Source organism: Eleutherodactylus coqui, chromosome 3 (assembly GCF_035609145.1).
Source record: "Eleutherodactylus coqui strain aEleCoq1 chromosome 3, aEleCoq1.hap1, whole genome shotgun sequence".
NCBI lineage: Eukaryota > Metazoa > Chordata > Amphibia > Anura > Eleutherodactylidae > Eleutherodactylus > Eleutherodactylus coqui.
In genome coordinates, this window is record NC_089839.1 from 87,387,989 (window position 1) to 87,413,708 (window position 25,720).

At 45.5% G+C, this 25,720-nt stretch overlaps 1 protein-coding gene and 23 non-coding genes across 26 annotated transcripts in view; all 24 read left to right on the forward strand.

The window, feature by feature from the left end:
• Nucleotides 1-258: 258 nt before the first annotated feature.
• Nucleotides 259-375, forward strand: LOC136622184 (U5 spliceosomal RNA). Its single transcript, XR_010791409.1, has one exon. It is a non-coding gene; the product is annotated as a U5 spliceosomal RNA (small nuclear RNA).
• A 317-nt stretch (nt 376-692) lies between these two features.
• Nucleotides 693-809, forward strand: LOC136622185 (U5 spliceosomal RNA). The gene has a single exon (XR_010791410.1). It is a non-coding gene; the product is annotated as a U5 spliceosomal RNA (small nuclear RNA).
• Nucleotides 810-1,126: 317 nt separating this feature from the next.
• Nucleotides 1,127-1,243, forward strand: LOC136622187 (U5 spliceosomal RNA). The gene has a single exon (XR_010791411.1). It is a non-coding gene; the product is annotated as a U5 spliceosomal RNA (small nuclear RNA).
• A 317-nt stretch (nt 1,244-1,560) lies between these two features.
• On the forward strand, nt 1,561-1,677 carry LOC136622188 (U5 spliceosomal RNA). The gene has a single exon (XR_010791412.1). It is a non-coding gene; the product is annotated as a U5 spliceosomal RNA (small nuclear RNA).
• Nucleotides 1,678-1,994: 317 nt separating this feature from the next.
• On the forward strand, nt 1,995-2,111 carry LOC136622189 (U5 spliceosomal RNA). Its single transcript, XR_010791413.1, has one exon. It is a non-coding gene; the product is annotated as a U5 spliceosomal RNA (small nuclear RNA).
• A 317-nt stretch (nt 2,112-2,428) lies between these two features.
• On the forward strand, nt 2,429-2,545 carry LOC136622190 (U5 spliceosomal RNA). The gene has a single exon (XR_010791414.1). It is a non-coding gene; the product is annotated as a U5 spliceosomal RNA (small nuclear RNA).
• Nucleotides 2,546-2,862: 317 nt separating this feature from the next.
• LOC136622191 (U5 spliceosomal RNA) lies at nt 2,863-2,979 on the forward strand. The gene has a single exon (XR_010791415.1). It is a non-coding gene; the product is annotated as a U5 spliceosomal RNA (small nuclear RNA).
• Nucleotides 2,980-3,296: 317 nt separating this feature from the next.
• LOC136622192 (U5 spliceosomal RNA) lies at nt 3,297-3,413 on the forward strand. Its single transcript, XR_010791416.1, has one exon. It is a non-coding gene; the product is annotated as a U5 spliceosomal RNA (small nuclear RNA).
• A 317-nt stretch (nt 3,414-3,730) lies between these two features.
• On the forward strand, nt 3,731-3,847 carry LOC136622194 (U5 spliceosomal RNA). The gene has a single exon (XR_010791418.1). It is a non-coding gene; the product is annotated as a U5 spliceosomal RNA (small nuclear RNA).
• Nucleotides 3,848-4,156: 309 nt separating this feature from the next.
• Nucleotides 4,157-4,273, forward strand: LOC136622195 (U5 spliceosomal RNA). Its single transcript, XR_010791419.1, has one exon. It is a non-coding gene; the product is annotated as a U5 spliceosomal RNA (small nuclear RNA).
• A 317-nt stretch (nt 4,274-4,590) lies between these two features.
• On the forward strand, nt 4,591-4,707 carry LOC136622341 (U5 spliceosomal RNA). Its single transcript, XR_010791561.1, has one exon. It is a non-coding gene; the product is annotated as a U5 spliceosomal RNA (small nuclear RNA).
• A 317-nt stretch (nt 4,708-5,024) lies between these two features.
• LOC136622196 (U5 spliceosomal RNA) lies at nt 5,025-5,141 on the forward strand. The gene has a single exon (XR_010791420.1). It is a non-coding gene; the product is annotated as a U5 spliceosomal RNA (small nuclear RNA).
• A 318-nt stretch (nt 5,142-5,459) lies between these two features.
• Nucleotides 5,460-5,576, forward strand: LOC136622197 (U5 spliceosomal RNA). Its single transcript, XR_010791421.1, has one exon. It is a non-coding gene; the product is annotated as a U5 spliceosomal RNA (small nuclear RNA).
• A 317-nt stretch (nt 5,577-5,893) lies between these two features.
• LOC136622198 (U5 spliceosomal RNA) lies at nt 5,894-6,010 on the forward strand. Its single transcript, XR_010791422.1, has one exon. It is a non-coding gene; the product is annotated as a U5 spliceosomal RNA (small nuclear RNA).
• Nucleotides 6,011-6,327: 317 nt separating this feature from the next.
• LOC136622199 (U5 spliceosomal RNA) lies at nt 6,328-6,444 on the forward strand. The gene has a single exon (XR_010791423.1). It is a non-coding gene; the product is annotated as a U5 spliceosomal RNA (small nuclear RNA).
• Nucleotides 6,445-6,761: 317 nt separating this feature from the next.
• LOC136622200 (U5 spliceosomal RNA) lies at nt 6,762-6,878 on the forward strand. The gene has a single exon (XR_010791424.1). It is a non-coding gene; the product is annotated as a U5 spliceosomal RNA (small nuclear RNA).
• A 317-nt stretch (nt 6,879-7,195) lies between these two features.
• On the forward strand, nt 7,196-7,312 carry LOC136622201 (U5 spliceosomal RNA). Its single transcript, XR_010791425.1, has one exon. It is a non-coding gene; the product is annotated as a U5 spliceosomal RNA (small nuclear RNA).
• Nucleotides 7,313-7,629: 317 nt separating this feature from the next.
• On the forward strand, nt 7,630-7,746 carry LOC136622202 (U5 spliceosomal RNA). The gene has a single exon (XR_010791426.1). It is a non-coding gene; the product is annotated as a U5 spliceosomal RNA (small nuclear RNA).
• A 317-nt stretch (nt 7,747-8,063) lies between these two features.
• On the forward strand, nt 8,064-8,180 carry LOC136622203 (U5 spliceosomal RNA). Its single transcript, XR_010791427.1, has one exon. It is a non-coding gene; the product is annotated as a U5 spliceosomal RNA (small nuclear RNA).
• A 317-nt stretch (nt 8,181-8,497) lies between these two features.
• LOC136622205 (U5 spliceosomal RNA) lies at nt 8,498-8,614 on the forward strand. Its single transcript, XR_010791429.1, has one exon. It is a non-coding gene; the product is annotated as a U5 spliceosomal RNA (small nuclear RNA).
• A 317-nt stretch (nt 8,615-8,931) lies between these two features.
• On the forward strand, nt 8,932-9,048 carry LOC136622206 (U5 spliceosomal RNA). Its single transcript, XR_010791430.1, has one exon. It is a non-coding gene; the product is annotated as a U5 spliceosomal RNA (small nuclear RNA).
• A 317-nt stretch (nt 9,049-9,365) lies between these two features.
• On the forward strand, nt 9,366-9,482 carry LOC136622207 (U5 spliceosomal RNA). The gene has a single exon (XR_010791431.1). It is a non-coding gene; the product is annotated as a U5 spliceosomal RNA (small nuclear RNA).
• A 317-nt stretch (nt 9,483-9,799) lies between these two features.
• LOC136622451 (U5 spliceosomal RNA) lies at nt 9,800-9,916 on the forward strand. The gene has a single exon (XR_010791666.1). It is a non-coding gene; the product is annotated as a U5 spliceosomal RNA (small nuclear RNA).
• A 4,466-nt stretch (nt 9,917-14,382) lies between these two features.
• The window catches only part of THUMPD2 (THUMP domain containing 2), a 39,705-nt gene continuing 28,367 nt past the window's right edge, over nt 14,383-25,720 (forward strand). Inside the window, exon 1 of one of the 3 annotated variants that reach the window (XM_066595835.1) lies at nt 14,383-14,750. In XM_066595835.1, coding sequence (XP_066451932.1) covers nt 14,628-14,750 — 123 coding nt within the window. In that variant the 5' untranslated portion in view covers nt 14,383-14,627. Of the gene's footprint in view, nt 14,802-25,720 lie in introns of all 3 variants that reach the window. The other 2 variants (XM_066595833.1, XM_066595834.1) reach the window with 2 other exon arrangements.

Here is a 25,720-nt window from a genome sequence, read left to right on the forward strand (position 1 = left end):
TGGGGGTCCTCATTTGCATGTTGCAGAAGCAAAGCATCCTGGGAAAGATGTGATCCTGGCTGATTGTGCACAATTACCCAAGGCAGCCAGAATCCTGTCAACAGTTCCTGAACAGGGGCCTTATTTGCATACTGCAGAAGTGAAGGATTCTGGCTGGTTGTGCACAATTTCTCATTTTGCCTCTTTTCCGGGTGGTCTCCCTAGGCTAAGAGAGCACTGCAGCGGTGGTGGCAGGAGCTGAGGAACCCCTTGCCCATTATGCTCTGGTTTCTCTTCAGAACGTATAAATCTTTCGCCTTTTACTAAAGATTTCCGTGGAGAGGAGCAACACTGAGTTTTGTAGCAATTTTTGCATGCTCCAGTTTTGCTGGGGCTTCCTTATTCTGGTGAAAAAAGAGAGAGTGCTGTTTCCGAATGTGTTAACTGATCCTGAATGGGGGTCCTCATTTGCATGTTGCAGAAGCAAAGCATCCTGGGAAAGATGTGATCCTGGCTGATTGTGCACAATTACCCAAGGCAGCCAGAATCCTGTCAACAGTTCCTGAACAGGGGCCTTATTTGCATACTGCAGAAGTGAAGGATTCTGGCTGGTTGTGCACAATTTCTCATTTTGCCTCTTTTCCGGGTGGTCTCCCTAGGCTAAGAGAGCACTGCAGCGGTGGTGGCAGGAGCTGAGGAACCCCTTGCCCATTATGCTCTGGTTTCTCTTCAGAACGTATAAATCTTTCGCCTTTTACTAAAGATTTCCGTGGAGAGGAGCAACACTGAGTTTTGTAGCAATTTTTGCATGCTCCAGTTTTGCTGGGGCTTCCTTATTCTGGTGAAAAAAGAGAGAGTGCTGTTTCCGAATGTGTTAACTGATCCTGAATGGGGGTCCTCATTTGCATGTTGCAGAAGCAAAGCATCCTGGGAAAGATGTGATCCTGGCTGATTGTGCACAATTACCCAAGGCAGCCAGAATCCTGTCAACAGTTCCTGAACAGGGGCCTTATTTGCATACTGCAGAAGTGAAGGATTCTGGCTGGTTGTGCACAATTTCTCATTTTGCCTCTTTTCCGGGTGGTCTCCCTAGGCTAAGAGAGCACTGCAGCGGTGGTGGCAGGAGCTGAGGAACCCCTTGCCCATTATGCTCTGGTTTCTCTTCAGAACGTATAAATCTTTCGCCTTTTACTAAAGATTTCCGTGGAGAGGAGCAACACTGAGTTTTGTAGCAATTTTTGCATGCTCCAGTTTTGCTGGGGCTTCCTTATTCTGGTGAAAAAAGAGAGAGTGCTGTTTCCGAATGTGTTAACTGATCCTGAATGGGGGTCCTCATTTGCATGTTGCAGAAGCAAAGCATCCTGGGAAAGATGTGATCCTGGCTGATTGTGCACAATTACCCAAGGCAGCCAGAATCCTGTCAACAGTTCCTGAACAGGGGCCTTATTTGCATACTGCAGAAGTGAAGGATTCTGGCTGGTTGTGCACAATTTCTCATTTTGCCTCTTTTCCGGGTGGTCTCCCTAGGCTAAGAGAGCACTGCAGCGGTGGTGGCAGGAGCTGAGGAACCCCTTGCCCATTATGCTCTGGTTTCTCTTCAGAACGTATAAATCTTTCGCCTTTTACTAAAGATTTCCGTGGAGAGGAGCAACACTGAGTTTTGTAGCAATTTTTGCATGCTCCAGTTTTGCTGGGGCTTCCTTATTCTGGTGAAAAAAGAGAGAGTGCTGTTTCCGAATGTGTTAACTGATCCTGAATGGGGGTCCTCATTTGCATGTTGCAGAAGCAAAGCATCCTGGGAAAGATGTGATCCTGGCTGATTGTGCACAATTACCCAAGGCAGCCAGAATCCTGTCAACAGTTCCTGAACAGGGGCCTTATTTGCATACTGCAGAAGTGAAGGATTCTGGCTGGTTGTGCACAATTTCTCATTTTGCCTCTTTTCCGGGTGGTCTCCCTAGGCTAAGAGAGCACTGCAGCGGTGGTGGCAGGAGCTGAGGAACCCCTTGCCCATTATGCTCTGGTTTCTCTTCAGAACGTATAAATCTTTCGCCTTTTACTAAAGATTTCCGTGGAGAGGAGCAACACTGAGTTTTGTAGCAATTTTTGCATGCTCCAGTTTTGCTGGGGCTTCCTTATTCTGGTGAAAAAAGAGAGAGTGCTGTTTCCGAATGTGTTAACTGATCCTGAATGGGGGTCCTCATTTGCATGTTGCAGAAGCAAAGCATCCTGGGAAAGATGTGATCCTGGCTGATTGTGCACAATTACCCAAGGCAGCCAGAATCCTGTCAACAGTTCCTGAACAGGGGCCTTATTTGCATACTGCAGAAGTGAAGGATTCTGGCTGGTTGTGCACAATTTCTCATTTTGCCTCTTTTCCGGGTGGTCTCCCTAGGCTAAGAGAGCACTGCAGCGGTGGTGGCAGGAGCTGAGGAACCCCTTGCCCATTATGCTCTGGTTTCTCTTCAGAACGTATAAATCTTTCGCCTTTTACTAAAGATTTCCGTGGAGAGGAGCAACACTGAGTTTTGTAGCAATTTTTGCATGCTCCAGTTTTGCTGGGGCTTCCTTATTCTGGTGAAAAAAGAGAGTGTGCTGTTTCTGAATGTGTTAACTGATCCTGAATGGGGGTCCTCATTTGCATGTTGCAGAAGCAAAGCATCCTGGGAAAGATGTGATCCTGGCTGATTGTGCACAATTACCCAAGGCAGCCAGAATCCTGTCAACAGTTCCTGAACAGGGGCCTTATTTGCATACTGCAGAAGTGAAGGATTCTGGCTGGTTGTGCACAATTTCTCATTTTGCCTCTTTTCCGGGTGGTCTCCCTAGGCTAAGAGAGCACTGCAGCGGTGGTGGCAGGAGCTGAGGAACCCCTTGCCCATTATGCTCTGGTTTCTCTTCAGAACGTATAAATCTTTCGCCTTTTACTAAAGATTTCCGTGGAGAGGAGCAACACTGAGTTTTGTAGCAATTTTTGCATGCTCCAGTTTTGCTGGGGCTTCCTTATTCTGGTGAAAAAAGAGAGAGTGCTGTTTCCGAATGTGTTAACTGATCCTGAATGGGGGTCCTCATTTGCATGTTGCAGAAGCAAAGCATCCTGGGAAAGATGTGATCCTGGCTGATTGTGCACAATTACCCAAGGCAGCCAGAATCCTGTCAACAGTTCCTGAACAGGGGCCTTATTTGCATACTGCAGAAGTGAAGGATTCTGGCTGGTTGTGCACAATTTCTCATTTTGCCTCTTTTCCGGGTGGTCTCCCTAGGCTAAGAGAGCACTGCAGCGGTGGTGGCAGGAGCTGAGGAACCCCTTGCCCATTATGCTCTGGTTTCTCTTCAGAACGTATAAATCTTTCGCCTTTTACTAAAGATTTCCGTGGAGAGGAGCAACACTGAGTTTTGTAGCAATTTTTGCATGCTCCAGTTTTGCTGGGGCTTCCTTATTCTGGTGAAAAAAGAGAGTGTGCTGTTTCTGAATGTGTTAACTGATCCTGAATGGGGGTCCTCATTTGCATGTTGCAGAAGCAAAGCATCCTGGGAAAGATGTGATCCTGGCTGATTGTGCACAATTACCCAAGGCAGCCAGAATCCTGTCAACAGTTCCTGAACAGGGGCCTTATTTGCATACTGCAGAAGTGAAGGATTCTGGCTGGTTGTGCACAATTTCTCATTTTGCCTCTTTTCCGGGTGGTCTCCCTAGGCTAAGAGAGCACTGCAGCAGTGGTGGCAGGAGCTGAGGAACCCCTTGCCCATTATGCTCTGGTTTCTCTTCAGAACGTATAAATCTTTCGCCTTTTACTAAAGATTTCCGTGGAGAGGAGCAACACTGAGTTTTGTAGCAATTTTTGCATGCTCCAGTTTTGCTGGGGCTTCCTTATTCTGGTGAAAAAAGAGAGAGTGCTGTTTCCGAATGTGTTAACTGATCCTGAATGGGGGTCCTCATTTGCATGTTGCAGAAGCAAAGCATCCTGGGAAAGATGTGATCCTGGCTGATTGTGCACAATTACCCAAGGCAGCCAGAATCCTGTCAACAGTTCCTGAACAGGGGCCTTATTTGCATACTGCAGAAGTGAAGGATTCTGGCTGGTTGTGCACAATTTCTCATTTTGCCTCTTTGTCTCCCTAGGCTAAGAGAGCACTGCAGCGGTGGTGGCAGGAGCTGAGGAACCCCTTGCCCATTATGCTCTGGTTTCTCTTCAGAACGTATAAATCTTTCGCCTTTTACTAAAGATTTCCGTGGAGAGGAGCAACACTGAGTTTTGTAGCAATTTTTGCATGCTCCAGTTTTGCTGGGGCTTCCTTATTCTGGTGAAAAAAGAGAGAGTGCTGTTTCCGAATGTGTTAACTGATCCTGAATGGGGGTCCTCATTTGCATGTTGCAGAAGCAAAGCATCCTGGGAAAGATGTGATCCTGGCTGATTGTGCACAATTACCCAAGGCAGCCAGAATCCTGTCAACAGTTCCTGAACAGGGGCCTTATTTGCATACTGCAGAAGTGAAGGATTCTGGCTGGTTGTGCACAATTTCTCATTTTGCCTCTTTTCCGGGTGGTCTCCCTAGGCTAAGAGAGCACTGCAGCGGTGGTGGCAGGAGCTGAGGAACCCCTTGCCCATTATGCTCTGGTTTCTCTTCAGAACGTATAAATCTTTCGCCTTTTACTAAAGATTTCCGTGGAGAGGAGTAACACTGAGTTTTGTAGCAATTTTTGCATGCTCCAGTTTTGCTGGGGCTTCCTTATTCTGGTGAAAAAAGAGAGAGTGCTGTTTCCGAATGTGTTAACTGATCCTGAATGGGGGTCCTCATTTGCATGTTGCAGAAGCAAAGCATCCTGGGAAAGATGTGATCCTGGCTGATTGTGCACAATTACCCAAGGCAGCCAGAATCCTGTCAACAGTTCCTGAACAGGGGCCTTATTTGCATACTGCAGAAGTGAAGGATTCTGGCTGGTTGTGCACAATTTCTCATTTTGCCTCTTTTCCGGGTGGTCTCCCTAGGCTAAGAGAGCACTGCAGCGGTGGTGGCAGGAGCTGAGGAACCCCTTGCCCATTATGCTCTGGTTTCTCTTCAGAACGTATAAATCTTTCGCCTTTTACTAAAGATTTCCGTGGAGAGGAGCAACACTGAGTTTTGTAGCAATTTTTGCATGCTCCAGTTTTGCTGGGGCTTCCTTATTCTGGTGAAGAAAAGAGAGAGTGCTGTTTCCGAATGTGTTAACTGATCCTGAATGGGGGTCCTCATTTGCATGTTGCAGAAGCAAAGCATCCTGGGAAAGATGTGATCCTGGCTGATTGTGCACAATTACCCAAGGCAGCCAGAATCCTGTCAACAGTTCCTGAACAGGGGCCTTATTTGCATACTGCAGAAGTGAAGGATTCTGGCTGGTTGTGCACAATTTCTCATTTTGCCTCTTTTCCGGGTGGTCTCCCTAGGCTAAGAGAGCACTGCAGCGGTGGTGGCAGGAGCTGAGGAACCCCTTGCCCATTATGCTCTGGTTTCTCTTCAGAACGTATAAATCTTTCGCCTTTTACTAAAGATTTCCGTGGAGAGGAGCAACACTGAGTTTTGTAGCAATTTTTGCATGCTCCAGTTTTGCTGGGGCTTCCTTATTCTGGTGAAAAAAGAGAGAGTGCTGTTTCCGAATGTGTTAACTGATCCTGAATGGGGGTCCTCATTTGCATGTTGCAGAAGCAAAGCATCCTGGGAAAGATGTGATCCTGGCTGATTGTGCACAATTACCCAAGGCAGCCAGAATCCTGTCAACAGTTCCTGAACAGGGGCCTTATTTGCATACTGCAGAAGTGAAGGATTCTGGCTGGTTGTGCACAATTTCTCATTTTGCCTCTTTTCCGGGTGGTCTCCCTAGGCTAAGAGAGCACTGCAGCGGTGGTGGCAGGAGCTGAGGAACCCCTTGCCCATTATGCTCTGGTTTCTCTTCAGAACGTATAAATCTTTCGCCTTTTACTAAAGATTTCCGTGGAGAGGAGCAACACTGAGTTTTGTAGCAATTTTTGCATGCTCCAGTTTTGCTGGGGCTTCCTTATTCTGGTGAAAAAAGAGAGAGTGCTGTTTCCGAATGTGTTAACTGATCCTGAATGGGGGTCCTCATTTGCATGTTGCAGAAGCAAAGCATCCTGGGAAAGATGTGATCCTGGCTGATTGTGCACAATTACCCAAGGCAGCCAGAATCCTGTCAACAGTTCCTGAACAGGGGCCTTATTTGCATACTGCAGAAGTGAAGGATTCTGGCTGGTTGTGCACAATTTCTCATTTTGCCTCTTTTCCGGGTGGTCTCCCTAGGCTAAGAGAGCACTGCAGCGGTGGTGGCAGGAGCTGAGGAACCCCTTGCCCATTATGCTCTGGTTTCTCTTCAGAACGTATAAATCTTTCGCCTTTTACTAAAGATTTCCGTGGAGAGGAGCAACACTGAGTTTTGTAGCAATTTTTGCATGCTCCAGTTTTGCTGGGGCTTCCTTATTCTGGTGAAAAAAGAGAGAGTGCTGTTTCCGAATGTGTTAACTGATCCTGAATGGGGGTCCTCATTTGCATGTTGCAGAAGCAAAGCATCCTGGGAAAGATGTGATCCTGGCTGATTGTGCACAATTACCCAAGGCAGCCAGAATCCTGTCAACAGTTCCTGAACAGGGGCCTTATTTGCATACTGCAGAAGTGAAGGATTCTGGCTGGTTGTGCACAATTTCTCATTTTGCCTCTTTTCCGGGTGGTCTCCCTAGGCTAAGAGAGCACTGCAGCGGTGGTGGCAGGAGCTGAGGAACCCCTTGCCCATTATGCTCTGGTTTCTCTTCAGAACGTATAAATCTTTCGCCTTTTACTAAAGATTTCCGTGGAGAGGAGCAACACTGAGTTTTGTAGCAATTTTTGCATGCTCCAGTTTTGCTGGGGCTTCCTTATTCTGGTGAAAAAAGAGAGAGTGCTGTTTCCGAATGTGTTAACTGATCCTGAATGGGGGTCCTCATTTGCATGTTGCAGAAGCAAAGCATCCTGGGAAAGATGTGATCCTGGCTGATTGTGCACAATTACCCAAGGCAGCCAGAATCCTGTCAACAGTTCCTGAACAGGGGCCTTATTTGCATACTGCAGAAGTGAAGGATTCTGGCTGGTTGTGCACAATTTCTCATTTTGCCTCTTTTCCGGGTGGTCTCCCTAGGCTAAGAGAGCACTGCAGCGGTGGTGGCAGGAGCTGAGGAACCCCTTGCCCATTATGCTCTGGTTTCTCTTCAGAACGTATAAATCTTTCGCCTTTTACTAAAGATTTCCGTGGAGAGGAGCAACACTGAGTTTTGTAGCAATTTTTGCATGCTCCAGTTTTGCTGGGGCTTCCTTATTCTGGTGAAAAAAGAGAGAGTGCTGTTTCCGAATGTGTTAACTGATCCTGAATGGGGGTCCTCATTTGCATGTTGCAGAAGCAAAGCATCCTGGGAAAGATGTGATCCTGGCTGATTGTGCACAATTACCCAAGGCAGCCAGAATCCTGTCAACAGTTCCTGAACAGGGGCCTTATTTGCATACTGCAGAAGTGAAGGATTCTGGCTGGTTGTGCACAATTTCTCATTTTGCCTCTTTTCCGGGTGGTCTCCCTAGGCTAAGAGAGCACTGCAGCGGTGGTGGCAGGAGCTGAGGAACCCCTTGCCCATTATGCTCTGGTTTCTCTTCAGAACGTATAAATCTTTCGCCTTTTACTAAAGATTTCCGTGGAGAGGAGCAACACTGAGTTTTGTAGCAATTTTTGCATGCTCCAGTTTTGCTGGGGCTTCCTTATTCTGGTGAAAAAAGAGAGTGTGCTGTTTCTGAATGTGTTAACTGATCCTGAATGGGGGTCCTCATTTGCATGTTGCAGAAGCAAAGCATCCTGGGAAAGATGTGATCCTGGCTGATTGTGCACAATTACCCAAGGCAGCCAGAATCCTGTCAACAGTTCCTGAACAGGGGCCTTATTTGCATACTGCAGAAGTGAAGGATTCTGGCTGGTTGTGCACAATTTCTCATTTTGCCTCTTTTCCGGGTGGTCTCCCTAGGCTAAGAGAGCACTGCAGCGGTGGTGGCAGGAGCTGAGGAACCCCTTGCCCATTATGCTCTGGTTTCTCTTCAGAACGTATAAATCTTTCGCCTTTTACTAAAGATTTCCGTGGAGAGGAGCAACACTGAGTTTTGTAGCAATTTTTGCATGCTCCAGTTTTGCTGGGGCTTCCTTATTCTGGTGAAAAAAGAGAGAGTGCTGTTTCCGAATGTGTTAACTGATCCTGAATGGGGGTCCTCATTTGCATGTTGCAGAAGCAAAGCATCCTGGGAAAGATGTGATCCTGGCTGATTGTGCACAATTACCCAAGGCAGCCAGAATCCTGTCAACAGTTCCTGAACAGGGGCCTTATTTGCATACTGCAGAAGTGAAGGATTCTGGCTGGTTGTGCACAATTTCTCATTTTGCCTCTTTTCCGGGTGGTCTCCCTAGGCTAAGAGAGCACTGCAGCGGTGGTGGCAGGAGCTGAGGAACCCCTTGCCCATTATGCTCTGGTTTCTCTTCAGAACGTATAAATCTTTCGCCTTTTACTAAAGATTTCCGTGGAGAGGAGCAACACTGAGTTTTGTAGCAATTTTTGCATGCTCCAGTTTTGCTGGGGCTTCCTTATTCTGGTGAAAAAAGAGAGAGTGCTGTTTCCGAATGTGTTAACTGATCCTGAATGGGTGTCCTCATTTGCATGTTGCAGAAGCAAAGCATCCTGGGAAAGATGTGATCCTGGCTGATTGTGCACAATTACCCAAGGCAGCCAGAATCCTGTCAACAGTTCCTGAACAGGGGCCTTATTTGCATACTGCAGAAGTGAAGGATTCTGGCTGGTTGTGCACAATTTCTCATTTTGCCTCTTTTCCGGGTGGTCTCCCTAGGCTAAGAGAGCACTGCAGCGGTGGTGGCAGGAGCTGAGGAACCCCTTGCCCATTATGCTCTGGTTTCTCTTCAGAACGTATAAATCTTTCGCCTTTTACTAAAGATTTCCGTGGAGAGGAGCAACACTGAGTTTTGTAGCAATTTTTGCATGCTCCAGTTTTGCTGGGGCTTCCTTATTCTGGTGAAAAAAGAGAGAGTGCTGTTTCCGAATGTGTTAACTGATCCTGAATGGGGGTCCTCATTTGCATGTTGCAGAAGCAAAGCATCCTGGGAAAGATGTGATCCTGGCTGATTGTGCACAATTACCCAAGGCAGCCAGAATCCTGTCAACAGTTCCTGAACAGGGGCCTTATTTGCATACTGCAGAAGTGAAGGATTCTGGCTGGTTGTGCACAATTTCTCATTTTGCCTCTTTTCCGGGTGGTCTCCCTAGGCTAAGAGAGCACTGCAGCGGTGGTGGCAGGAGCTGAGGAACCCCTTGCCCATTATGCTCTGGTTTCTCTTCAGAACGTATAAATCTTTCGCCTTTTACTAAAGATTTCCGTGGAGAGGAGCAACACTGAGTTTTGTAGCAATTTTTGCATGCTCCAGTTTTGCTGGGGCTTCCTTATTCTGGTGAAAAAAGAGAGAGTGCTGTTTCCGAATGTGTTAACTGATCCTGAATGGGGGTCCTCATTTGCATGTTGCAGAAGCAAAGCATCCTGGGAAAGATGTGATCCTGGCTGATTGTGCACAATTACCCAAGGCAGCCAGAATCCTGTCAACAGTTCCTGAACAGGGGCCTTATTTGCATACTGCAGAAGTGAAGGATTCTGGCTGGTTGTGCACAATTTCTCATTTTGCCTCTTTTCCGGGTGGTCTCCCTAGGCTAAGAGAGCACTGCAGCGGTGGTGGCAGGAGCTGAGGAACCCCTTGCCCATTATGCTCTGGTTTCTCTTCAGAACGTATAAATCTTTCGCCTTTTACTAAAGATTTCTGTGGAGAGGAGCAACACTGAGTTTTGTAGCAATTTTTGCATGCTCCAGTTTTGCTGGGGCTTCCTTATTCTGGTGAAAAAAGAGAGAGTGCTGTTTCCGAATGTGTTAACTGATCCTGAATGGGGGTCCTCATTTGCATGTTGCAGAAGCAAAGCATCCTGGGAAAGATGTGATCCTGGCTGATTGTGCACAATTACCCAAGGCAGCCAGAATCCTGTCAACAGTTCCTGAACAGGGGCCTTATTTGCATACTGCAGAAGTGAAGGATTCTGGCTGGTTGTGCACTATTTCTTGTCTTTCCGGGTGGAGCACTGCAATCGTAGAGCATTCTGGGACATGGGTTTCTCCAGTTCTGCTACTATGGCTGCATTGCTTTTTTAGGAAAAGGCTCATAATTTGCAAAATTTTATTTTTTGTGAAGAGAATGCAAAGTATATAGGGTAAGGGGATTTTCCCATCCTGGCATTCTCTGTGCATTGCTTGGTAAGCCTTAGGAGACCACTTATAAAAGAGGAAAGTCTAGAACCAGTGAAGATGACATCTTTTCTAGGATCTGCACTTTCTGCAAAATTTTTTACTCATCTCAGTATACATGTACTGTGAATCTAGTACCGTACTCTGGCAACCTCTAATCTCTGAGCTGCTGGTGAAGTGATTCTACTTCTGCATCAACTGACCCACAGCTCACTGCTCCCTGGAAGTTGGATGTCGTACTTTCATCCTTCCAATTGGAGTGCTGTGTCATTCTGCATGTGTTTTTACAAGAATAAGGCTAAAACCTAGAGATGAGTGAGCATATTTGCTAAGGACAAATACTCGAGCGAGTCTTGTCCTTTTCAAGCACCTGCTCGCTCGTGAGAACAGATTCCTGTGCCAGCGGGGGTGAGTGGTGTGTTGTGGGAGGAGAGAGATCTCCCCCCCGCCGCCCTTGAATCTTTTCTCATGAGCGGGCAGGTACTCGAAAAGGACAATAATCGCTCGAGTATTTGTCTTTAGCGAGTATGCTTGCTCATCTCTAGGATTTACCCTTCTTCTTGTGCTACTCCAATCCACTTGTTTGATGTTCTTATTCCGATAGGCAACACTTCTGCATAAGGGTGACTACCCACTACAGTTCTTTTTCACTGCGAAATTCGCAGGGTTTTTTTTTCTCATGGGGTCTATGGGACTTGTTAATGTTAAAATCGTGATCGCGCAAAATCGCAACTTACCGTGTAATTTCGATTTTGCGCGATCGCGATTCTAACATTAGCAAGTCCCATAGACCCCTGGAGAAATAAAACGGTGCGAATTTCACAGTGAAAAAGAACTGTAGTGAGTAGTGACTCTTACACATTATTCCTTAAAACAGGGGTCCCCAACCACCGGGCCGCAGCACCGCGGGGAACTTTTGCTCTAAACACTAGGCCCGCGGGCCGAATCCGGCCCGCTGCCTTGTGTTATGTGGCTCGCGGCGTGCCGACGCCACTCACCACTGAAGCGATTACCAGCGGGGGCGCCGCAGCGGGGGACCTGCTTATTACTGGTGGGGGACTACTTATTACAGGGGAAGGGGCTGCTTATTACTGGGGGGGCTGGTTATTACTGGGGGGGCTACTTATTACAGGGGAAGGGGCTGCCTATTACTGTGGGGGGGGGGCTCTCTACTACTGTGGGGGGGACCTGCTTATTACTGGGGGGATGCTTACTGGGGGGGCTGCTTATTACTGGGGGGATGGGGGCTACTTATTACAGGGGAAGGGGCTGCCTATTACTGGGGGGGGGGGCTGCTTATTACTGGGGGGGTGCCTATTTCTGGGGGGAGGCTGCTTATTACTGGAGGGGACCTGCTTATTACTGGGGGGATTGTTTATTGGGGGGGCTGCTTATTACTGGGTACTGGGGGGGTACATATTACAGGGGAAGGGGGTGCCTATTACTGGAGGGTGCTGTCTATTACTGGGGGGGGGGGGACCTGCTTATTACGGGTGGGGGAAGGGGACCTGCTTATTATTGGGGGTCTTGCTTATTACTGGGGGGGGACCTGCTTATTACTGGGGGTGGTGGCTACATATTACAGGGGGAGGGGCTGCTAATTACTGAGAGGTGGGGGCTATCTATTACTGGGGGGGGATAAATTATATGCTGCCCTATGTGTGTGCTGGGGAGGGGGGGATAGATTATACACTGCCTATGTTTGTGCTGCCAAGCGGGGGATATATTATACCGCCCTATGTGTGTACTGCCAGGACATTCTAAATGTCACAATTAAATAAGAATGCACTAAACTCCAACCCCCTTCATAGCCCCGCCCCATATAACCAAAGCCCCGCCCAACCCTTCCGGGCCTTGTAAAAATGGTCTTGCTTGAAGCCGGTCCCTGGTGCCAAAAAGGTTGGGGACCACTGCCTTAAAAGACATTTTGCCTACAAATCTCACTATTAAATTTTAGGCCTGACAAGCCTATTTCTGTGTGTATTTGCACCTTGTCCGCATACAAACGTGCAGGTGTATTACTGTGCCAATGTGAACAGGCCCGGCCGTGCATAGAAGCACAGTAGAATGAGCGGATACATGTGAAAATGCACATGATAACACTCTATTTAAAGCGCAATCACGTCATGCGAATATATGTGCATATGCTCATGTACAGGAGGCCTTGTACCCTTTTTCTGACTGCATACTTATCATGGCTGTATGTTGGATTTGTTTTTGTTGGGCAAGTTGTATTTTTTATAATTTAATATATAATATAATTTTTTGAAAAACACTGAATTGAAAATAAAACACAATTGCCCTTTCTTTCTTGTCTTGTTTTTAAATTCTTCACGGTATGTTAAAAATGATATTCACGAAATTCTGCAGATCATACAAATACTAGAATAGAAAATACAATATATGCATACCATATAATTTAGGTTTTAGTCCTTTTATAATAAAAATTGCTTTCTATTCTATCTTTAGACCTGTATTTTGTTCCATCAAAGTGCTTGTAAAAGGTCGCATTTTTTACTAGGGTGACCAGTCGTTTCTCATCACAGTGATAGGGTGCGCTAAAAAACACTTCAGAACGTCGTAATGTGTTCTAAAACACTGGGCAAAACTGTGGTAAAAGCCACGGTTTCACGTGGCATTTTCTGGCATTCTACACACAGGAAAGTGCAATATCGCACTTGCCAATTCATTGGTCATTTCCATGCGCAATATCTCACCATATTTCTAGCGGTCAAATATTGCGTGTGAAAAAAAAACAGCCGTGTGAATGCGCCCTAAGGGCTTTTACCCACTAGCAGATTTTTTAACGTTGCAATATTTCTGCGATTTTTTTCAATAGGACTTTCTAATGTTAAAATCGCATCGCACAAAAAGCGCAAGTGTGTGTGATGCGATTTTTGTGCAATGTGATTTCAACATTAGAAAGTCCCATTGACATTTGCATTAAAAAAAAACGCTGCCATATCGCAGCGTTAAAAAAACGCTAGTGTGTAAAAGCCCTAAAGCAGCAGCAGGATTAAGCTTACAAGGCCTACTGATTTAAAAAGAAAGTCATCTAACCAAAACTGGAGCCAGCTCAATAAACTACAGAATCTGTGGATGTAACACGTGCGCCTTTTTGGCTGTATCCAGAGCAAAAGTGTTTGGGGTTTTTCTTTAAAGAAAAAAAAACACGTCTCCAATGTCAAATTATTTATTACAGAATACAAAAACAATTACTGTATAAATAGTATATATCATGTAGACAACATTTGAAAAGCCGGGAAAAAAATAAAATGGATCCGAAAAACCATCACATGAGTTTTAAAAAAATGTTATTAAAAATCGCTAAAAAGTGTTTGGCTGTTTAGGATGAAAACACTGTGGCCTTTAAGGTGTTAACAGTACCTTCATACAGGGCCTATCTGCTGCAGCAAAAAAAAAAGCTGCAAATCTGCAGTGTCCAACTGAGCATCGTAGCCCAGCTGACAAACCCTGCTTGAACTGTATTGCGTATGACCGCGGTGGCTCACCAGCGGTCATGCGCAGTCATTTTTTTTTCTAGGTTTGTATTTCCCGCTAAGCAATGTTGCGGGTACCTGCAGCCCATACATAATGTTAATTGCGTATGGGCTGTGGGTCAGACGCCTCCATTTGCTTCAATGGAGGCTATCTGCGACAAAATAGAGCATCCTGCGATTCTTCTTCTGCGGAATATGCAATTGGCATCCGTGAGTGTGAAGGAAAAATCAAGACATCACCCCCAACCCCCACATCGCTCGGACATCCCCCCCAACCCCAGACATCCCCTAATGCTCATTAGACCCTAAAAAATAAACTAAATCCCCCTAAACAACCCTTCCACACACAGCTCACTATGCATCGCGGTGCACGCCTGCTAACTGTTTAATACGGATGAAGTTAAACTGCTGCTTCTCTTCCCGGACTGATTAGCTGCAGCATGTCTACACACTACAGACCTTCTTCAGCTCTGGGCTCAGGAAACCATGGTCACGTGTCCAGAAAGTCACATGACACCACCACCTCGCAGGAGAGAATACATTCTAGCCGCTCCCAACCTCTCCGTGTTGTCCTCCTTCTCAAAACTATTTGGTACAAACTAAACTATTTATACATTGTGAGGAGAAACCGGAGTATTGTCTTCCTTCCTCCGCACCATGTAACACATATCATTCCCCTTATTCCCACTCTTCCTCCGCACAGAGTGAGTTCATTACTCTCTAGAGCCCCGCCCCCTACGTGACGTCACGCTGCCACGGTGACGCTGTAGTAAGCCGTCACAGGTCGGGCTGGTAGAGATGGCGGAGGACAGTACGTCACGTGGTCTCCGTCCTCACGGTTATTCGTTCTTCTGTACGGCGGGCCGCGGAATGGAGCGTTTCGTTATGGACGAGTTATCATCCAAGCTGTCGGCTGACCAAGTAAGTGTATAATGCACGGTCACACCGCGGTGTTCTCTCCCGCTGCTGCAGGTAAGGGCTTGTTCACACCGGCGTATTTGCACGCACAAACTTGGTGTGCGTTATATGCTGTGAACCAAACCCATCGATTTACATGGGATCGTTCGCAGGAGAGTGTTGTTTAACTCAATGTATAACGCTGCTGAACCTACCTTTGTGTGCATTAGTGCACCGCAAGAGCTGACTAAAACCCATCGGCGTGTGTAAATACGTGCATGTATGTGTACAAAGTCAATGGGATTTTGTGTGTGTGCACACAAATACACACTTCAGCAGCACCATCTGCGAGTGTGAGCGCTTGTAGTTGCGCGGCCGAGATGTGTGTACGCCCGTGTGAACGAGCCCTGAGGACTTCAGATGAGCACTGCAGCGCAGCGTATTTCCGCTATGAAGCAGGTTGATTTGCGCCTTGTACTGTACGTTTTGCGCACACAGGTCCTGTTGATGCATGCGGCAGCGCCCCCGCCCTCATTTACATGGCCATTTGGGTCCACATGTCGTCTTTGTTCATTGAATTGCGCTGTGTAACGCACACTTGTTTGAATTGCGTGCGCATTTGCTCACCTCCCATAGACTTCTTTAGGGACCTTTGGTGCGCAAATGCGGGCAAAATAAAGTAGGTCCTATATATTTTTTTTGCACCTGAATACTCTGTATTTGTGTGCGCAAAAAACCCTGAAATTCCCTTGTTTTCAGGGCGGTTTCACACAACCGTATGCGCCACTACGCTCACCGCCACAGAGCATAGTTTCACGTGAACGGTGCCCTTCTCCAGATCAGCAGATTGTGAAGACAGGTGCCACCCGATCTTCCCACACATGTAGTGAGGGGCTGCGGGGCGTGAGGTGAGCGGAGCCGCCGGCTGACATCTGCTGCATCTGATTTTGATTGAATATCTGCACCAATGGGGGGATTTTGACTCCGTTATTGATGCAGAAATGCTGTGGGTTTCGCAGTGGAATTTTCTGCTGCATTCCAACTATGTGTCCTTAAAGGGTATTTGCACAGGATATGCCATAAATATCTAAAATGTGGGGCCTATGTCTTGGACCCCGCCCCTCCTCAGAGCAGGTTTGTCGCGACTAGCAGGCGGCGAATAAACATAGATGTGGCGGATTTTTCCTTCCAGTTTTCTGTCTAAAAAAAATTCTGTACCAAATTCAGCTAAAAACAAAAACACAGAATTTTACATAGTCATACAAGCGTTTTTTTTTTTGTTTAGTTTTTTAATCAGATGAGCAGTCTGCGCCCCCCAAAAAAATTGTAGCATGTGGCGAGAAAAGCACTCATTTTTCGTGCGATGCGAGAGTGAATGAGAACACATGATTATGAAACCAATGCACTTCAATGGTTTCATTCTCATCTGTGATGTTTTCACTCCAGCGATTCTGCTGCCGCCCCATTGAAAGCAACGGTATGGAGGGAACCCTGCAGGGATGCGAGGCTGTTTACAGATGAAAACACCTCGCATCCAGGGGTTTCCCAAAGCGATATCGGGCTGTGAATCACGGCCTAATATCGCTCTGCCAGCGTGCCGGAGGCCATACTGTTTTTATATATGTGCATTTTTTTAGCAAACCTATTTACATTTTTTTTTCACATGTGCAAAAAAAACTGCAAGGAGGCCCAATCGATTTCACGTTTTCTTTTTAACCACTGCCAACATGCGTCATAATCCAGTGAATACATCTACTGCTGCATGTTTGCTGCGTTTATTCCTGACCCCATAGACTTTAATGGGAAATTTCGGTCCATTATTATGTACAAAAATAGGACATGCAACAATTTTTTTTTCACGCAACCAAAAGTCGTGTGAAAAATTCACACTGAATGCATCAATACAAATCAATACGGTTTGTTCTGTCCGTGTTGTGCACATAGTATGAAACAGACATATGCCGGTGTTAATGAGCCCTAATCCTGATTTTCATTACTTGGAACCTTTGTGTCATGTGGACTCCGCTGTGTACACTTCTGCAGTGAAGCTGCCGATATGCACCCTTCCCTTTACTTCTGCTCACCCCAAATATCACATAGTAATGGCATTTGTTAAGTCATTTTTGGTAAAATCCCCTTATCTCCTATCCACGGGATAGGTGATTAAAGTCTGATCTATGGGGGGTCCCCTGTTCTTGGGATCGGTGAGACTTTTATTACCTCTTCTAAGGATAGATGGTAAAAGTAGTTTTTTTGTACAACCTCTTTAATGCTGGTCAAAAAAGGCAAATGTCAGGTTAATCAGACAATGTTGATCAGAAATGGTATCAGTACCGTTTTATCTGTATTAAAGGGGATGTCCAGGACTTTGGGCATTTTTTTTATTGATGACGTATACTCAGTACAGGTCATCAATAGATAATTGACTGTGATGGTATTAGTGTATCTTGATGCCACCGAAATCTGGGGGTTTGACAGGAGAAACGCTCCTCTCACACCCCTAGCTCCCGATTGAGTCAAGACGTAAAGGTCCTGCAAGGACCTAAACTGCAGCACAGTGGGAAGCGTTGTTTTAAGGCGTCGGTGTACGTTTGTCGGCGCTCTGCTGCAGCGCTGTTTCCGTAGGTCACCGGCCTTTTCCGCCACTCTCCCAGCTGTCCTCCTCCTGATGCTGTCTGTGGCCTGTCCCCCAAACTCCCAGCTGTGTGTGCCCTGTGGTTGTAACTCGCATTCCCCCTGCCGATGCTGGCTCCATGCTTTTCAAACGCTGTGTGCAGGGGACCCTTCTGTCAAGCTGTAGCACACCGCTGTTCTGCTGCTTTGGAACAACTGCGTCTGCCATGTAGTGGAACGCCGTCGCTGTGGCCTCCCTGCAGCGAAGCGCAATGTTATACATATCTGTGGGATGGGGCAGTAACAGCACTGTGCGCTCCCTCATGGCCACCCCGCTGTACTCTTCTACATAGAGCGCGGTGCCTCCTTCTAGCCCGGCAGATGGGAAAGGGGCTTTCAGATTCTGCAGGGGCGGCGAACCAACTGCAGTGCAGGCCGGCCTGGATTGCTGCCGCAACATTTAGTTAGTGGGCTGCCAGGACCTGCACGCAACACATATCTGCAGCCAATCATGTTCAGGGGGGCATTACCCCCCTGTCAATCTTGACTCCAACAGGACTTCTTGGTGGCGTCAAGATACACTAATACCGGCTGGGGTCTACCACTGGAGACCCCTACCCTTCAGCTGATTCTCAGAGCCTCTGTCTTTCTGGGCAGTGCTGAAAGCAGATAGAGCTGAAAATATTGCAGCAGCCCAGTTTGATATTGCCAGCACAGCTCTTATTAAAGTCAACAAGAGCTGTAGCTGCAGTGCCAACATGGGCGTCTGCACTATGGACAGTGAAATCTGCTTACTGTGCTCACAGCGGCACCAGAAATGAACTGATGGAAAGGGAACACCTGCTTATCATCTTTTGATGACCTATCTTAACTCCTTCATGACGCGGCCCCCTTTTTTTTCCGTTTACGTCCCCCCCCCCTTTAAAAAAATCGTAACTCCTTTTATTTATCCATCGACGTCGCTGTATGAGGGCTTGTTTTTTGCGGGACGAGTTGTATTTTTCAATGGTGCTATTTATTGTACCATATAATGTACTGAAAAATGTTTAAAAAATTCTAAGTGAAGTAAAATGAAAAAAAAAACGACATTCCGCCATCTTTCAGTGCATCTTGTTTCTACGGCGCACAAACTGCAACAAAAACGACATGATCACTTTATTCTATGGGTTGGTACGATTGCTACGCTACCAAACTTGTATAGTTTTTTTTTTTTTTTTTACTGTACTACTTTTTTTTTTTTTTCAAAGACATTTAATTTTTTGCAATTATTTTCTGCGGTCATCTTGTGCGTGCAATAGCTTTTTATTTTTCCGTCGAAGTAGTTCAGCAATGGCTCATTTTTTTGCGGGACGTGCTGTAGTTTCCGTTAGTACTAATTCGGAATACATAAGACTTTTTGATCGCTTTTTATTGCGTTTTTTCTGGGAGACAGGGTGACTGAAAAACTGCATTTCTGGTGTTCTTTCTTTTTTTTTCGGACAACGTTCACTGTGTGGGGTAAATAATGTGCTACTTTGATAGATCGGATTTTTACGGACGCGTCTATACCAAATATGTATTTTTATTTTATGATTTAGACTTTTTAATTATAGATATGGCAAACCGGGGGTGATTTAAACTTTTATTACTTTTTTTTTACAATTAAAACTTTATTGCTCTTTTTTTTCTTTACTTTTAAGTCCCCCTGGGGGACTACAATATGCGATACCTTGATCGCTCCTGCAGTATGACGTAATGCTATAGCATTACGTCATACTGTATTCTGACAGGCAGCCTATCAAGCCACCCCACGGGGATGGCTTGATAGGCAGTCTCTCAAGGCAGCCCTGGGGCCTTTCAGGAGGCCCCCGGCAGCAATGACACCTGCACTGCTCTCCTGATCTCACCGCGGGAGGGTCAGAATTGACAGCGGCATTTAAAGGGTTAATAGCCGCGATCGGACGATCACTGCTATTGCCCGCTGGTGTCAGCTGTAGTAAACAGCTGATGCCCGCGCTATATGCAGAGAAGTCTCCCTGCGACCCCTTTGCATACATACCCCGAGGCTCCAGGACGTAAATGTACGTCCTAGAGCAGGAAGGGGTTAAGGATGGGTCATCAATAGAAAAAACACACAAAGTCCCAAACAACCTTTTAATGAAAGCACAAATATAACAAAAAAATTTTTGGGATGCTTTAGGAAATTGTACTACATAGAAATTATATTTTGTTTGAGGATTGCCACTAAGGTACTGCAATGGAGGCGAGTGTGGCCCCAACGTTTGTTAATCTCTTCATGGCAGAGTTGGAGTTGTCGTCTGTGTACAGTAGTCGGCTATTTTTCACAATTTTGTGTAGCGTGGCTATAATACATAAACATAGTCTTTGTTGTTTGGTCTGGAGATCTATCCTAAGTTAAAGGAGTTGTTGAGCTTTACACTATTGATGATATATCCTCAGGCCATCAATAGTACATTGTTGAGAGTCTGCTGCTCGGAACCACTAGTTATCTGCTACTCACTGGGCCAGTGCACTACTATACTGAGCTACTGTGTTGCCGAAACCATGCATCTCTGCTGCTGTGGCTTGGGATGGTACTGCAGGCAATGCTCCCATTAAATTCAATCCCTGTAAACATTGATTAGCTGGATATTGATGATTCCAAAGAGCCACCCCATAACTATAAGGCAAAACTTACATGGCATAGTTTTGTGAGGGCAGATTTGCTTGGTAAAGGACTGGCACAAGATTTGCTATTTCAGCTGAAATACAGGATGTTTTTCTGGCCTTTTATGATGTAATAGTATAATACACAATACTACATTTTAATGTTTTCTCTCAGTAAAAAGATTGTGTAAGGCCGACTTCACACGGGCATAAGCATATTTATGCACACATTTGCGCTACGTATTTGCACAATGGGTGCTGTCTTTTTGCGCATGCCTGTGTGTGTGGTACTGGTTCTTTTGCACTTGCAAGTCCTGTGCATTTGCACATGCCCAAAAAACACGCATGGTTCTATTGATTATAATGGACAGTTAATTTAATTAATTTAATGTGTCCCGTTTTTGTGTGTAGATGCACAGAAATATAAAACATAATTCGTATTTTTACTTTTTTTTGCACGCACAAAATAGACTTTTATGAACGACCCTATTGAAATCAATGGGTTCTATTCACTGCATATTGCAAGTGCAAAATACTACGCAGATAGGCTGGTGTCACACGGGCGTAACTGAAGTAAACAGATTAAGCAAAAAACAGATAGTGTCAGACATTCGTTATTAAATTTTAACAGATTGGTTTTCTTGTGTGACATGTAGCTCTATTCTCTAATTGCACATGCACAATTGCATTAAATGGATCCGATAAGCAGAATATAAATGGAATAGTTTGTTTCTTTTCGTCACCCATAGAATATCATGTTAGAAAAAAAAGTTAGTTAAATCCAGTTTTCGTTTTTTTTATTTTTTAGGGGAAAAATCCCATAGATCAGTCTATTGTCTCCAGAAACAGAAACTAGACCGAACTGTCAGGGTAATCATTCAGTACAGCCTCAATCAAAGCCCACCCTCAAATGTCCCGTTGTCGACGGTAAAGGAAAAACCCCACACACAGGTCTGGTATGCTTCCCTGTATGGGAGTAATGGCGAATGACTTTACTAGCTTACACAGGGTTTTATACCCTCCTGTTGCAACACAAAGCATCTCATTGGTCCAGATATATAGCATCATCATATATGTCCATAATACTGTCAATAGCAAAAATTAATCAGACAGGTAGCTGTATCAATCACATGTTCCTTATTCGCAGCCGACACTTCTCTTTTTTCCTCCTCAGTCCTCGAACAAGATGTTGCAAGTTCCTTAAACTGCCAAGCTAATCGCCGCTGTATCTTGTTCCTCTTTGTAATTTTCCAAGACACAATCTTCTCCGCCCTGCAGAAGCTCTTTGTCGTATCTGATATGATTTTTTAAGAATGCATATTACGTATTTGATTATTAAGTTTTTTGTCACAAAGCATTACATAGAATTTGCACACAGGTATAAAAACATATAGCAATATATACACGTGCCCTCACAGAACGGAAGCAAACTAAAACAAAATAGGTTCCATCGAAATCAATGTGGATTTTATTAGATCAGTTTTTTTCTTGTTTTTCCGCTTTTAGGACAGAACAGAAAAATGGCAAAACAAAATGCTAATTTGCCATCTACTTAATAATTCACTGATCAACAAATTTAAACGTTTTGTTTGCTTCAGAAAGGAAATATGCCAATTTTTAATGATTTTGCCATGCTGAGTTGGACAATGACAATGAAAGCCTTGGATTAGCTCAGGGTTATAAAATATATCAACTACTATTAAAATCAAACTGCAGACATACATATGATGTAATAAGGCTACCTGCAGCACAGGGACTCTCAAGGTATCCCTCCAACTATGAAAAGCACAATGTACCTGCTAAACTCAATTGCACAATGAATACTGGACCTTAGTTGTATGTCCAATGTTTCTTTACTGCCCTCTTGTATGAATCCACGGGTGATCCGCAAACTTACAATCAAAGTATAGTTTGCAGGCGGCTCTCACAAGTGGAGTGATATTTCGCTTTTGTGATGCAGATGTAAATTATCAACATTATTCACACACTTTTGAGCCATTGTGTCTTATGCCTCCTTCACATGGGTGACACAATATCGCTGTGAGAAAAATCGCAGCAATGTTACATCTGTGGTCCGTGCGATATCGCTGCGTTTTCTCGCGGAAATATTGCGACTTTGTAGCACCACTTGTGAGGGTTGTCGCCCGTGTGAAGGAGGCCTAAGATACCCTGACTTACTGATTAAACTGGAGAAAACAATACGAGTAAGGCCTCATGTCCACGGGCTTAAAATCCGCAGCGTTTCTCCCGCACGCGGATCCGCGCCCCATAGGGATGCATTGGACACCCACAGGTAGTTAAATACCCGCGGATGTCATTTTACCCGTTAGGCGCGGATCCGCGTGCGGGGAAAAAAATGGACATGCTCCATTTTCATGCGGGTCTCCGCGGAGACCCGTACCAGAATGAAGCTCACCTGCTCCGGACGATGAGGTTCTTCCCTTCTTCGCGGCCAGATCTTGTATCTTCGGCCCGGCGGATGTGCCCGGCACGGCACATGCGCGCGGCACGCCGCCTTCGTGCCGAGCACATCCGCCGGGCCGCAGAAAGAAGATCCGGCTGCGAAGGAAGGGAGATCCGCATCGTCCGGAGCAGGTTAGTTTATTCTGATTTTTAGGCCTCATGTCCGCGGGGCAGGAGGGACCCGCTACGGATTCTACGTGAAACATCCGCGGCGGGCCTGATTTTCCCCGTGGACATAAGGCCTAAACCTTTCACGTGTCTATAATGTCAGATTTCAGAAAGGGAACTGACGCGACTTCCGCAGGATGTAATCTCCGATTGCTATTGCAGTCTTCTGGCGGCTGCTGCTGGGAATAGAAGAGGCTGGTAGGAGAATTCCTTGACTGACCCAATGACTTATGAATAGGAGCAGAAAGGAAAGCATAATAAGTGTCAGATATATCCTAAATATTTAAAAAATAAAGTAAAATACAACCAGAATTCTATGTAGATAGAGAACATTTATTTCTGAACTTTTGAAAACTAGAGCCAAATTGCAATTTTTATTGTGAGATTCTTGTTCAGCTCCGTAGAATTAGTAATATTCGGTGACTTTTGTTTCTGAAGCTATTTAGCCTGTAGACCAGTGTAACGTGCCCATGGCCTAAATGATGTATTTGAGACTACTTAGCCAGCCAAAATCGGATTACTCTACATAAATCTTCCATTATATTGTGTACGGTGGAGATCTGTCTATGAAGCTGGGCTGATGGCTAATGGCTCTTTTACATGGGCCAACAGTCATTTAAACGACTGCACGAGTGCTGATGTCACCGCTAAGGAGGGATGGCCGAAATCAAAACACGAACATACGCAATGTAATTGTATATGTACAGCATATTTTACACACTCATAGGTAAAAATAGAACTCTATCGCACCCAATAAGAGGCAAAATAGACGATGCTGAGGGTTTTCTTTGCTCACGTATTATACGCAATGAAAAACCGCTGGTGTGAGTGGAACAGGGTAGATCAATGTATTTGAATTGCCACAAAGTAATGTGTATTATATGTGCACACTCACATGCATAAAACGCATTTCAAATACGCTCATATCAGCTCAGCCTGAGACCGCAGTGACGGAGTTCGTATTGAGACTTACACTGCGGTGTCTATATACAGTGATAAGTAGAAGCCGCAGAAGGCAAATGGGACAAAGCTTTTGATGAAGCCCTATTCAAAAATGATGGTCAGCCCAAAAAACATGCATTCAAGTGAAAAAAAATGGCTCCCCAAAAGCGTCTGTAGACTTTAAGGAGATATCCCATGAAATGTTTCTCACACATCCACTGCTCTTCACTGTTTCCATCAATCCTATAGAGCTTAAATGGCGCAACAGCGCTGATGTTTGACTACTGCGCCATTCAGATTCCTTCTCATCGCAGTCGTGTTATGAGGAGGAACTGGGGGCTTGAAACTCCCCATTCCAGCAATTGTTAGGTGCTGTGGATAGGTGTTGAATATATTCCATGAGATCCTCTTTAAGCTACAGATCATATGTGAGACAAACATTTGTGACTTGCTGTCAGCGTTATCATGGTGACATCTGATATGGATGGAGATTTGGATCCACGCTGGGTTCATATGAGATTATGTTCACAAGTAGCAGATTTGTTGCAGCCACCTCTGTCACAGTAAATACAATGGATCTGGGTGATTTTGTATCTGCAGTATGTTTATGGATTTCTACAAGCCCCATTCAGAATAAAAAGACTGTCACAGAAATTTCTGCACCAAGTCTGTCACATATGATTATCTGCTCACATATCAGTCCACTAGGCAAGACAGTTTATGTATACTCTCTTCACATCTGTATTTTTGGAAAAGTTAGGCTGCCTTCACATCTGTGTTGGAACCTCAGTTCGAAGGCTCCGTTGCAGATCCGGCACAAAATACCGGAAATAATAGCACTGCACGCAGCAATTTTTCTTCTGGTAAAATTCTGGGTGGCTACATGGAAACCGAACGGACCACATTGTAGCCAATGGGGTATGTTCAGCTCCATCATAAGAGGATTCCCCTTTTCTGCTTCCCAAACGGAGCAGGAAAACAAACCCCCAATGCAGATGTGACAGCAGCCCAGTCCTAAGTTACTTTGGTGGTCCAAATATAGTAATCTTCTACATTATTTCACCTGAGTAGAAAAACTAATAGATCCTAGTCCAGTCAGGAAAATCTGTTGGAATCCATTGTGCTTCTATCCGTTGAAAATGGATCTGTCAGAAGAGGAAGCCGAGATCCTTATTTGAAGGGGTGAAAATCTGCAGCATATTTAACATGTACCACAGGTTAAAGGGGTTGTCCCGCCCCTAAACGGGTTTTTTTTTTTTTCAACAGCCCCCTCCGTTCGGCGCGAGACAAACCCGATGCAGGGACCTAAAAAAAAATCCGCACAGCGCTTACCTGAATCCCCGCGCTCCGGTGACTTCTTACTTACCGGCTGAAGATGGCCGCCGGGATCTTCTCCCTCGGTGGACCGCAGGGCTTCTGTGCGGTCCATTGCCGATTCCAGCCTCCTGATTGGCTGGAATCGGCACGTGACGGGGCGGAGCTACACGGAGCCGCTCTCCGGCACGAGCGGCCCCATTGAGAAAAGAAGAAGACCGGACTGCGCAAGCGCGTCTAATCCGGCGATTAGACGCTGAAAATTAGACGGCACCATGGAGACGAGGACGCTAGCAACGGAACAGGTAAGTGAATAACTTCTGTATGGTTCAAAATTAATGCACGATGTACATTACAAAGTGCATTAATATGGCCATACAGAAGTGTATAGACCCACTTGCTTTCGCGGGACAACCCCTTTAATTTATGCTACAATTTTTCCCCCACAGCATGTGGATGAGATTTCTTGAAAATACTTAACACATCATCCACTTTGCTGTTACTCTAATACGTTGTATATTTCTCCACACAGAAATTCACAGTGGAAAATGTGCAGTGTATATGCTGTGTGAACATACTCTAAGTCCGCCCTGCACATGACAGGGTCAGATTCTGCATGTGAGATCCTGCAGCGGAATCCAACCCTGTGCCCGGTCGGTAACCTCGTGTACCTGTCTGGATCCTTCTTATTCTGTACTGTGGAGGTGCCAACCGGCGCACATGTGCAGTACAGATTTTGCCACGCTGTCGCTAGCCGAAGCCGTTCACACGGAATCCGTCTGAAAATAGAGCATGCTGCAATTTTTCCTCTGAGCAGAAAATCACAATTAATTTCCACTCATGTGCAG